The 12,124-nt window shown below is 38.6% G+C and overlaps 1 protein-coding gene across 1 annotated transcript; it reads left to right on the plus strand.

The window, feature by feature from the left end:
- The first annotated feature begins 39 nt into the window (after window positions 1-39).
- On the plus strand, window positions 40-5,558 carry LOC104450971. Its single transcript, XM_010065715.3, is given in 8 exon segments — window positions 40-288; window positions 1,452-2,416; window positions 2,419-2,945; window positions 3,072-3,127; window positions 3,223-3,456; window positions 3,547-3,838; window positions 4,733-4,929; window positions 5,225-5,558. Coding segments are annotated over 7 exon segments (2,358 nt in total). The 5' UTR covers window positions 40-288; window positions 1,452-1,518; the 3' UTR covers window positions 5,379-5,558.
- The last annotated feature ends 6,566 nt before the right edge of the window (window positions 5,559-12,124 follow it).

Genomic DNA, 12,124 nt, shown 5'->3' on the forward strand with positions numbered 1-12,124 from the left:
AAAGCCCACGGGGTTCCCGCTTCTCGCGCTCGCTCCTCCTCCTCTCCTCCCTCCATTTCTATGGTTTTTTCAACTTCTCGGATTTGGTCTTCCTTTTCTTCCCCCGTTTTGCAGTTTCTTTGTTTTTATTGGAACTCCCCCAACAAACGAGAAAAACTCCACCGTTTTTCCCATATTCAAACCACCCCCCTCTCCTCCTTCAACTCCTCTGTATATTCATCACCTTCGTCCGTCCGTTTTTTCTTCGCGACCCTCTTCGATCTGAATCGACGCTCTCCTCTCAGATCTGTAAGATTTCTTCTGTACCCATTTGTCTGCGACGTTTCGTGAATCCCTCCGGTTATTCGTCGCCGTTGTTCTGATTCAAAGCCTGCGAAAGTTCTGTTTTTTACGTTGCTCTCTGGATATACGCCCGTTGCTGCTAGACTTGCTTTGGCGTGTGATTGCGTCTGCTGTGGGCCTCTTTTTTTTTTTTTTTTTTTTTTTTTTTTTGTTTCTTCTCATTGGGTATTCCGTTCCAATCACGCCTTTTGTCTGGAAGTTGAGAAGGAGATTTTGGGATATCTGTGTTCCCCTTAGTTTCGTGAATTATAGATTGATGTGGGGATTTTGAGAAATGGTGGTGCCAGATTTTGACATGTACTGCTTTTCCTGACATGGATGAGATGTGAATGAAGATTTAATGTTTTGTAACTGGATTTTTATTGAGGTTTTGGTTCTTTATGCGTGGGATCGAATCCGCAGACAGACCGAGTTTTTGAATTCTCGCTAGCTTCCCCTCCTTAGATTAGCTCTTTGTTCGGGCTGTTCTTAATCTTAAGGGCCCGCTAGTTGATGTAAAAGAGTAATGTCGATTATGACCATTTAGCAACGGTACCTGCTTGTTCAAAAGTAATGCGTCGGATGGTTACTTCGGTAAGGCCCAACTATGATGTGTTCTGCTTATCAATTGTTTAATGTGGATTTGGTTTTATTTTAGTGTCGAGGCACTTGTCACAAAGCATGCTAGCTGGTGTTCTGTGATTTTTGGCGGAAAGAAATCATATGGTAATTGAATGACGTTTGTTGTATTTGACGTGGTCTTGGTTAGATTTGTTGTCTGCTATGCCAATGCATAAGTAGGTTGGAAATTTTAGTTCATTCTTACTTATTTCTCAAGCTTGTGAAATCAGAATTTTACAATTTGCTTTGTTAAAAGTGGCTTAATGTCACTCAATGTCCTTGGAGACTTAAAAAGTATTTTGCTTTCTTCATCAGTTTATCATCTTAATTTTAACCTGCATTGCCTTTTACTCAGTGATAAAGCTGCTTTGGTTTTACCAGCTGCCTAAATAACCTCATCCTTGTCAGTCATAAGTAAATGCGTTTTCATTAGTTTGTGCAGGAAACTTTCATTCAAAATGTCAGGCTTGTGTTTGAATTTGACTTTTCATATTGATTATGTGGTGCAGGAAAATGAAATTTTGAAAACTTGGTTTGAATCAATTATTGTTCAGTAAGTTTGATTGTGCTGGGATCATGGACAAGGAACATCCTAGTCAAGATTCTAACTCTCCACAAACTGAGAAGGAAAAGGGAAATGCAACTGGTGCTCCCAATAACAATGATCAAGATGAAAAATTGGATGATGAAGCAGTCATGCACAAGGAAGACACTAATAGGGAAGAAAATAGCTCCTCAGAAACTGAGAAGGTAGAGCAAGGTGGAGTTGATAATGTTGTTAAGACGGTTCAAGATGAAATTTCAGAAAACGTAGAAGCTCCGAATGATGTCAAGGCCAGTGCAGAGCAAGATGATCAAGATGGACCATCAAAAAACCTCGAAGCTCCAAGTGATGTCAAGACCAGTGCCAAGCCAGAAAGTGACAGTGGAAAAGATTTGTCTGACAAGATGAATGGACAAATAGACGTAGAATCTAAAGTTCAAGCGGAAAAGGCAGATAAGGCCCACAAACAAGAAGACACTGGTGATGAAAAGAACGACGAGGGGAACTTGGAGCACAGGGCTAAAGAAGAAGTAAGCCAATCTATGAAGGAAACTGAAAATATCAGTGAGGAAAAGGAAGCTGAGCCCGTTTTTGATGGAACAGAAGTTCCAGGAATGGAAAGTGTTAGGTCTACATCTCTCCGCTCTTTGGATCTTGATCCAGAAACTCAAGGAAGCATTTGGCCGGATAAGGCAATGGCCATTAAGAACTTTGTCATGGACAAGAGTGCAGGTGCAGTGTCCACCGTCTTGCGTCGCCTTTCTGGAAAAAAAGGTGATGATGAAGAAGTCGCTACTCAGGAAAATAAAGAGGATGTAGAGTCCCACCAAGAAGTTAAAACTGAAGAAGCTTCTCAAAAAGCATCCGAAAAATTTGCGTGGAATCCTCTTGGCTATTTCAAGTTTACTAGAGATGCTGATGATGAAAAAAAGTGGAGCAGCAGGAGGTCGTAAATGACTTGCTACAACCTATCGTAGCAAAAGGTAGAATCATTCTTTACACACGACTAGGTTGCCAGGAATGCAAAGAGGCTAGGCTGTTCTTGTACAGAAAGCGGCTTAGGTATGCTGAAATTAATATCGACGTTTATCCAAGTAGAAAGCTGGAGCTGGAAAAGATTAGTGGTTCTTCAGCTGTTCCAAAGGTCCTCTTTAATGAGATACTTATTGGAGGTTTGAATGAGATGAAAAACTTGGATGACACTGGCAAGCTCAAGGACAAGATTGATTATCTAATCGCTGAGGTACCATCGCCTGAAGCTCCTTTACCGCCACTTTCAGGCGAAGATGACGAGTCTAACAGTGGGGTAATTGATGAGCTGGCCCTTGTTGTTCGGAAGATGAAAGAATCAGTTCCTGTCAAGGATCGATTCTACAAAATGCGTAGGTTCACTAGCTGTTTTCTTGGTTCAGAAGCTGTAGATTTCATATCGGAGGACCAATACCTGGAAAGGGAGGAGGTCAGTTGATCTTAAATTCAGTTTGTAGAATATTTTCTCATTATTGGTTAATGTGTCTATATTATGTAATTTGGCTTGATTATTCGTGTTCAGTTGCACTAATATTCCTTTTCCCTCATGGGTCAGGCTATTCAATTTGGCAGAAAGCTCGCCAGCAAACTTTTCTTTTATCATGTTCTTGAGTGAGTGTTTTCTTGTTCTCTTGTTAATGTACAATCATCTTGTTCCATGCATTAAATTTGTGGTTGACTTATCTTAATGCCCTTTGTGATTCCAGTGAGAATGAATTTGAGGACGGTAATCACTTGTATCGATTTTTGGACCATGACCCGATTGTATCAACACAGTGTTACAACATTCCTAGAGGTATCATAGATGTGAAGCCAAAGCCCATAATTGAAATAGCATCGCGATTGAGATTTCTGTCCTATGCAATCTTTGATGCTTACACCTCAGAAGATGGAAAGCATGTGGACTATAGAAGTATTCATGGAAGTGAGGAGTTTGCAAGGTGAGTTGTCTTTGAATAGGATGATGATGTTGATACTTTGAACTGTATCTGTTCTATGCACCAGTATTCAGTATGGTCTTATTTATTTAGGTATTTGAGAACTGTGGAGGAACTCCAGAGGGTAGAATTGCAAGGCATGCCTAAGGAGGAGAAGCTTGCCTTTTTTATTAACCTCTACAACATGATGGCAATCCATGCTATACTGGTGTGGGGTCATCCAGCTGGAGCGCTGGAACGAAGGAAGTTGTTTGGAGATTTCAAATATGTTGTTGGTGGATGCACCTATTCACTTTCGGCCATCCAAAATGGTATTCTTCGGGGCAATCAGCGACCGCCTTACAATCTCATGAAACCGTTTGGTGCCAAAGATAAACGTTCCCAGGTAAGGTGCTGATGCTATTGTTAGGGTTTGATTGTTTCGTGCAAAACGAATGATTATTGGAAAACATTTTCCTAAATATGATTGCTTGTCTTGCTTGAAATAATTATTCAAAGAAAAATGTTTTCATTATCAACAACAATTTATGTTCAAAATTTTTTTGTGGACGTTGAAATTTTTTTATATTCATCAGTCTTGTAAAAGATACAATCGATCGTTTTTTAGAAAGTATTTTCCTATTATTCATTTTTTGCAAAACAAATGCACCGTTAGTTACCTTTTCTTTCTTTCTTTCTTTTTTCTTTTTCAATCTGCTATTGCCTATCCATAGAGTAAAGCATTATGATGACTGGAATAAGTTTTGTGGTTGTGTATTAACCATTCTTTAACTCTTTCTTTTCCAAAATGAAAGAACAAGACAGCAAACATATCTGCATCTTAACAGTACTATGATGGACATTATGTCAAATACGGTAATTCACTTAGTTTTAGGTTTTTGTTTCCTTTTCCTCTTCCGATGGCCAAAAAGTTGTAAAGTTTGCCACACGAATCCTTTTTTCTCCTAGCATGGTGCTCTAAGTAAGCAGAACACTGAAAGAGGAGCTAACACTTCAAATTTTTTCTGTAGATTCATTTGGGTTGTTACATGTCATTTTCTATTCTTCTACCGTACATTTGATACATATATGTGTAATTAATTTCTTTTCCAGTCATTGATTGGGGGAGAGTTGTTTGTTTAACGCATGTCATTGTGTTGTAAGAATGACAAGAGAATCCAGACTTACCAGTCTTGGACACTTCATATGTTAGGGTGCATTTTTTCTCTCAACATCAGATGTATTATGAGGAAAGTTGTATTCTACTCTCCTGATTTTTTTTTCACTTATTTGGAAATAGGTGGCTCTTCCATATCCAGAGCCTCTTATTCACTTTGCACTTGTATGTGGCACTCGGTCTGGACCAGCTCTTCGATGCTATTCACCTGGGAATATTGACAAAGAGTTGACAGAGGCAGCTTGTCTTTTCTTAAGAAGTGGAGGATTCTATTACGATTTGAATAACAAGGTTGCCTCTGTCAGCAAGATCCTTAATTGGTAAGCTATTGTAGAGGCCTTTAAATGCAGCTTGTGCTTTCATTTGGCCCAGATATCCAAGTTGATAGATTGGCTAAACCATGTTGTTCTGTATTTTTTTGTGTGCCCTCACATTGAACTTGACGAATCCTTTGTGACTCAAAGCCGGAGACACCTTTAAACAATTGTGCAGTGCCCGTGTTTTCTTGTCATGACAGATATCAAGCATGAGAAGTTTTACTTTGTCCGACTTCTCTTTCTATTTTTCTGGTTGAAGAAGCTCATGACATTTTCATATTTGATTGTGTGACGGCAGGTTCCGTGTAGATTTTGGGAAAAACGAGTTGGAAGTGGTTAAGCATGCATCAAACTATCTAGACTCAAAGGACTCGGAGGCACTACTGGAGATGCTTTCGACCAATCAATTGAAGGTGACCTACCAGCCATATGACTGGGGAGTGAACTGCTAAGCTTCATTCTTTGAGTAACTTTTGTCTAATACTCACACCTTCCCCTGTTATGAACTCAACAGAGTGGCAGAGTTTTTTTCTTCACCTTTAATACATAGCTTCCCCTGCTTTTAAGTTGCAGTGGTGAAGAGCTAATGTTTTCGGTTTTCGCCGAGATGGGAATAGAATCATGTTTTGTGAGTTTTGCTGCTCAAAAACATCGGCACTTTAGGACAATGGAAGTACAAAATCAAGCTCTCATCACGTCGCAAATTTTTTGTACGATGGATTGGCTATGTTGTTATCAAGCCCATGAGAGTAATCCATGTATCAAACTCTGTGGCCTGGTCTGGCTTTATAAAAGATAGCCTCGTTCAAACTCGCCAAGTAACCCTTTAGGCCCATGATGGTGTCCATTGTTTGCGAAACGACAAAACTCCAACTCCCATTTTCAGAAATGCGGTTGTTTTCTGTGCTAGCGGTGAGCGCCGGTTTTGAACTGAACTAAACCGGTTGATCTTAGGTAGTCTTTGGGGGAATAGATTTAGGTCTCAATTCCCAAAATTTGGAACCGGGAACAACTGGTTTAATCTTGCTTTCTTGTATGGAACTGAACCGAACCAATCGACTGGTAATTTTATTTTATTTTTGTAATTTTTTCTCTTCTAAACTAAAGAGTAAAGATGGCAAAGGCAAAAGGCAAAACCCTAGGCCTCTCAGTATCACAACTCTCGCCTCTCTCGCCTCCCTTGTGGCCTTGCCTCTTACTCTCACTCTCACGTCAGCTCACCTTTCAACTCTCGTTAAGCTCACCTTAGGCCACAACTCTTGCTCTTGTGTCGCCTCTCAGCTCTCATTTCCACTGGCCCTCTACTTTAGCAAAAGGGCACAAGTGAAATCAAGTAAAGATTATATTTTTTGTGAAAAGACACAATTTTTTTATGCTCGTGAAGAAGTTCAGGGAGGATGTACTGGAGGAAAAAGGCGAGACTGAAGAAGAGGAACACTAGGCTGGAAATTATGTAGAAGGAGAAAGGTGATTCGGGGCTGGAATTAGGAAAGAAAAATCGGGTAGGTCTAGACACAAGACTCCGCCCATGAGACTTGCCTCGAACAATTCTCAGTTTTCCTCTTGATTTTTCAATCATTTCAAATGTATTTTGTAGTTGTCAGTATAATTTACATCCAAGTAAAGCCTTCCATGCCACCTGTAACCACATCAAAATATAGTCCTTTTCAATTGTCATCAATACTCAATGGGTCCCATGCCAATCAATTCTCAAGTGGGAAAATCTGAATCATCCTCATTGAAAGAAAGTGGTCACATCTAATATCATCAATAAAGGGCGCCACATTCTTCCTTCCAATTTTCCTCAATAAATAACGAAGCAATTACTCTCGCAATAATGACCAATGAAAAATTAAAAAAAAAACTTAGAAGATTTTTACTCCTATCGATTCCCGATTCCGAAGGGAGTCACTGGAGTAGGAGCCGACCTACCGACAGCCAACAACTCCTATTCTGTACAAGTTTAAGTTTTAAGCTTTTATTTTGTCAGATTTGGGCGTGAAGAAAACGTTGGGAAACAGGAGAAAATCTCTCTTTTTTATGGTGAAAGTATGGATGAATTCCACCGGAATAAAACTGCTACGTGCTAAAAAAACTAATCAAACATTAATATCAAATCAAGTCTACAAAAGACAAAAGAAGCTAGTCTACAATTATCCAATTTCTGCAAATTTCAGCGTGGAAATCTCATCTCAACCATTGCTCTAGATTCTGAAACCCAAATATTGTAAACATAACAGCAGAGGAGATCTGTCGTTTGATCTGCTCAGCATCAAATGACTTATGCTGATGACGTTCTACATCCCTTGCCTTTCAAGTGTAGTAAGTAAGAGCTGTCCATGTCAGTTTAAGCATTGCAACATGGACTGATGGAGGAAATTGCACATTTTCTCTCCGATCCATTCTCTCGAAAAATAAGAAAATTTCAAATATCTCACCCATAATTCTCATTAAGAAAGCATTTGAGGCTTCCTCAGTGCGTGTGTCATGAGATGATGATCAGATGATCCTTCCGATTCCTATGCCTACTACTCGTGATCAATGCATTTTCCACGTCCGGGACAGCTTTTTGGTTGTATACCACAACTTAGGGATTGGCGTGAAGCCGCTGAAAGTGTAATCTGAGTGCAGAGACTTGATCTTCTGCCCGCATGTGGGGACTATAGCTAAAGATCGAGGAGGAATTAGCACAGCTAAGTCTGCATTGAATAACGTACGTCCTTGAAATGGGGTATTGATGATGGTTCATATGGTTTCAGACCGCAGAGGAAAATTAATTATCGATTGTCCACGTCGATATGCCTCGGTGTCGATCATTTAATGAAAAAGTTGTAGTACATGCTTTCGCACGAACCGTTTATGAGAGGTGAAGAAGGTTGCGTTATTGGATTGGTTCGTCGGTGGTGTCATTATGTCCAGAAAATTCATGGGGCGAGGTAGGCATGATAGCGGGACGGGTTTATTCCTCAGATCCGCCCCAGTCTCGTCACATGGTTTTGACATACAATCTCCCCATCTCTCTCAGTAGAGTAGTTGGGTGCGCTTAATCCATCGAAGCCGTCCAAGACTACTTATGAGAAAACCGTTTGATTTATCTCACACCAAACACATATCAAGACCACTTAAACTTTGGAAACCTCAAACATTTCATTCGAAGTCTCTTTATTGCAGATCTCCAATTAGGGAATCTCCAAAGTCGCAAGACAAAACTTAAAAATCAGGGTTCTTGTTAGAATACAATTAATTTTATATTTAACAATTTACAAATTGCATAGCGACCTCATTTTTCTTTATAGAGCTAATCGTTTTTATAGATCCAATTAGAGTCGGGATGAGTCAAGGAGGTTATTAAACTCTACCCATTTCCATCCCTATCATTTAGAGACATAAATATGTGAATCTTCTCATCAACTTAACAGATAAGTTCAGCTTACCTTTCAAAGAGGTCATTATATCGGATGAAATATTCATAAAGGTACCATAAGTTTGTTACTTAGGGCCCGTCTGCTAATTAGCCAAATAGTGACTATGTTTGTATTTTTGTTCCATGGTGTTGACACTTAAAAATACTCTTACTATCATGTGCTGATCATGAGGGATGACGGCATTTGAAATTATCCTTGTTGTCACATTTGGGCTATGATTGACATCAGCCTAGCTCATGTTAGTCATGAAAACAAATGATAGTCGAGGATTTCAAGAGTCCTTGGGCTAGATTTTGAAGGACCTATAAGTGGAGATACATGATTCGATGATAAAGTAGTTAATTGCCACGTGTTCGAGCCAAGAGATGCTATTGAAGACATAGAATTTAATTGGAATTGACAGCAAAATTTGGGTGGCGACGGTTGATGTTTTAAAGGGCTCCAAAATGGAATGGTTAATACTTGCTGAACAAGTCATGTGAACATCGTTGGATAGGTCAAAAGACAACGAGATATGAATAAGGTGGCTTAGCAAAGAATGTGGAGCAACTTTTAAGGAGGAAGCAATTGATCATCGACGGTTATCAAGTTGGCCTATAAATATTGCAGTCAATCCAACAGAGAGCCCCTCGAATAACACACAAAATTTCTTATCTTGCCCTTTTATCTTAGCTTAAGTATAGTTTAGCTATAGCTTTAGGTTTCCGTCGTAGATTCAATTTTGGCAAATGTTTATATCCTAGGTAGTGCTGTGAATTAGATTCTAGTGTTGTCCTATAGTTGAGTGTCGTCGATTAGATTCCTACGTTGTATCCTCATATTCATCTAGGAGTAGTATTTACTAGATATCATTTCCACTGTCTAGTATCGTCAATTAGATTTCGATGTTGTGTCCTCATATTCATCTAGGAACAATGTTTACTAGGTGTTATTTCTATCATCCAGTGTCTTCAATTAGATTCTGATGTTGTGTTCTCATATCGATCTAGGAGCAGTGTCTACTAGGTGTTATTTTCACTATCTAGCATCGTCAATTATGTTATGATGTTGTGTCATTCAATTCAATTGAAAGTAGTGCTTTCTAGATACTGCTATTAATATCCATTGTTGTCAAATCAGTTTCAATATTGTACAAATTGCTTTGATTTTAATGAGCTTTCATTAGAATGTCAAAATGAGTTTGGATCAAACCCCTAATTAGACTTCAACATTGGTAATCATTGATTTTGATCCCATGTTAATGGACTTCATAAGATTTGGAACCATATAATATGTATTTTCGTTAGTAATTGACCCTCTTTGTGTAATACTAGCATAGAACCTAAGTCTCCTCTAATAAAAACCAAAATATAACACTCGATGAAAGATATTTCATTGTGGGATCCAAAACTGGTAAAACACCTGGAATTAAAAAAGAATAGAAATTCGATTGGTAATATTTTTATTTGCGGGAACAAATTTGTCCTTGAGAATAGAATAGAAATAGAGTAAAAAAGTAGGAATTCTTTTTTTGTTTTGTTCTCGAGAACAATTCAAGAATCAAGCCCAAACTATTTTCTTTTTTTCCTTTTCATTTCCTCTAGCCGATCATTAGCCATGGTGAGACTTGACCTTGCCTAGCCATTGGTGGCATCACCCGACCATGGTGAGGTTGACCTCACAATGGTTGGGCGAGGCTCCCTTAAGGCTGGCGAAGTTGCTGGCTCTTGTCTGGCTGGTTATTAGCCATGATTGAGGTTGGCGACCTTACTAGAGGATGAAGAAGAAGAAAAGGAAAAAAAAAAAAAAGAAGAGAAAAATGTAATAAAATTATTAAAAAAAGAAACTCTAAGTCCTAAAATTTTTTTTTTTGGAGAGCCGTATCAACGCATTTCTATTTTGGGAATAGAAATTTTGTACAGTTTTCAAATACTTTTGAATGCTTGGAAACTCATCTAAGGAACAAAATAGAAAAACTATTTAGGAGCATAAATTATTCCTAGAAACAAATGGTTGCCAAACACACTCTTATTAATCTTGAAGGGTTAAATAGTTGCCTGTAGCACTATCAATGGTTCAGGTTTTTGCGATATCCAAACAAAACCAAAACATTTGGTATGCATTCATTGTGACCTGAACTACATTTAATCCGAACTGAACACGTGGTTCAGTTCGAGGTTTCTATGGGGCTCAAATTCTCTAACTCTAAAAGCCTTCCTTCCGTATGCCACTACTTCTCTCTCTCTCTCTCTCCCCGCACACACGTGCATAAGCTGCAACTACCACTAGAGGCGATCGACGAGTCCAGATTAAGGTCATTGTGAGAGTGGCCAACAAGCTCGTGTCAAGGTCATCTATGGCTCATGCGACCTAAAACTCGAGGTTTGCCACCTCAAATCAAGGTGGTAGACATGGCGGCAACCTGAATTTGAGTTCACTGAGTTCTTAAGTCGGTGAGGCCGACCTTTGCTAGCCTCTGGAAAGGCAAGCCTTGACTGAGGCTAGTGAGGTTGCCTATCACTAGATGTTAATGAAGGCAACCTCGCTTGAGGTCGTGAGGGTGACCCTCATAGGGTGTTGTTGCCTTTGGCCAGTTGTTGATTATCGCTAAGGGCTGGTGACCGATGGACGAAGAAGGGAAAAATATAGAAAGAAAAGAAAAATATATAAAAAAATAAAAAATTGCAAAAAATGTCAACATCAATACCGATTATGCTACATAAGATAGTTGGTGTTCACATCAGCGATTTTTGGCTATATCTAGCAGGATAGATTACATTGGCAAATTGTTAAAATGTTTAATATTAAATTAGCCAAATGATTGAATTGACATAAGTGTAATATGTTTATAACTTTTGTGATAATTTTCTTCCTATTGCACTGTGCTTTTCAAGACATTGATGCATAAAATCCATTGGATGCTAAAAAAAATGTTGATGTATGTAGGGAAAGATGTCAACTCAATAAATAGAGTATAGTTAATAATATATGTTTTAAAGCTAAAAATTCTGTATCTCAGTTGGTGAATAGAGTAAATTCTTGGTCACAGGTGATGGTGATGACAAAAGTTGTCTTTGCCATGGAATGTAAGGGAAGTATAAATAGTTCTGATTACATTAAACATGACCTTCAAAACCGATTAAACATGACTTGATTATATAAACATGCTATAAAACAAAAAGTAAAGAAAATACTCATACAATATATGCGTTTATACATTTAATGTCCTCTATGCTAATCTTAGCATAGTAGAATAGTTATTCATTACTTGTTAAATATGTCCATTTAGGGTTTCGAGATCTAAAGTATAGGCGATGGACTTCGTACATTGGAAGATTCACTTTCGAGGCAATGTGATTAAACTGAAGCCGCTATAGAGGAACTTTTATATGAGGCAGGACACCATACAGTGATCTTGAGGCTTGAAGAGCAGATCAAGCTACATCCAGGAGCTTGTTTGTATGCTACGTGCAATTGGTTTTCCTTGTAATATGCATGTATCTTAGTGCAGTTGATAAAGCCCCAAGTACTACTGTTTTCAATTTCTCACTCCAAAGCAGCTCTCTTAGATATTCTTGTATCGATGTTACAACATCACTGTCCACCATTACAAGGCTTGATCTCTAGTCGAAAAAAGAAATAAATGATTTCCCATACTTCTGGATCAAAGGCATGTGTCTTGATTGAATACATATTGTCTACATTTATCGCGTCTTAATCTATGTCACGTGCATGGAATCTTGACACTTCTCACTTTTGATAATGATGCTTAAAAAACTTAATAACACGTCTCG

The sequence above is a fragment of the Eucalyptus grandis genome, chromosome 6 (genome assembly GCF_016545825.1).
Source record: "Eucalyptus grandis isolate ANBG69807.140 chromosome 6, ASM1654582v1, whole genome shotgun sequence".
Taxonomy (NCBI): domain Eukaryota; kingdom Viridiplantae; phylum Streptophyta; class Magnoliopsida; order Myrtales; family Myrtaceae; genus Eucalyptus; species Eucalyptus grandis.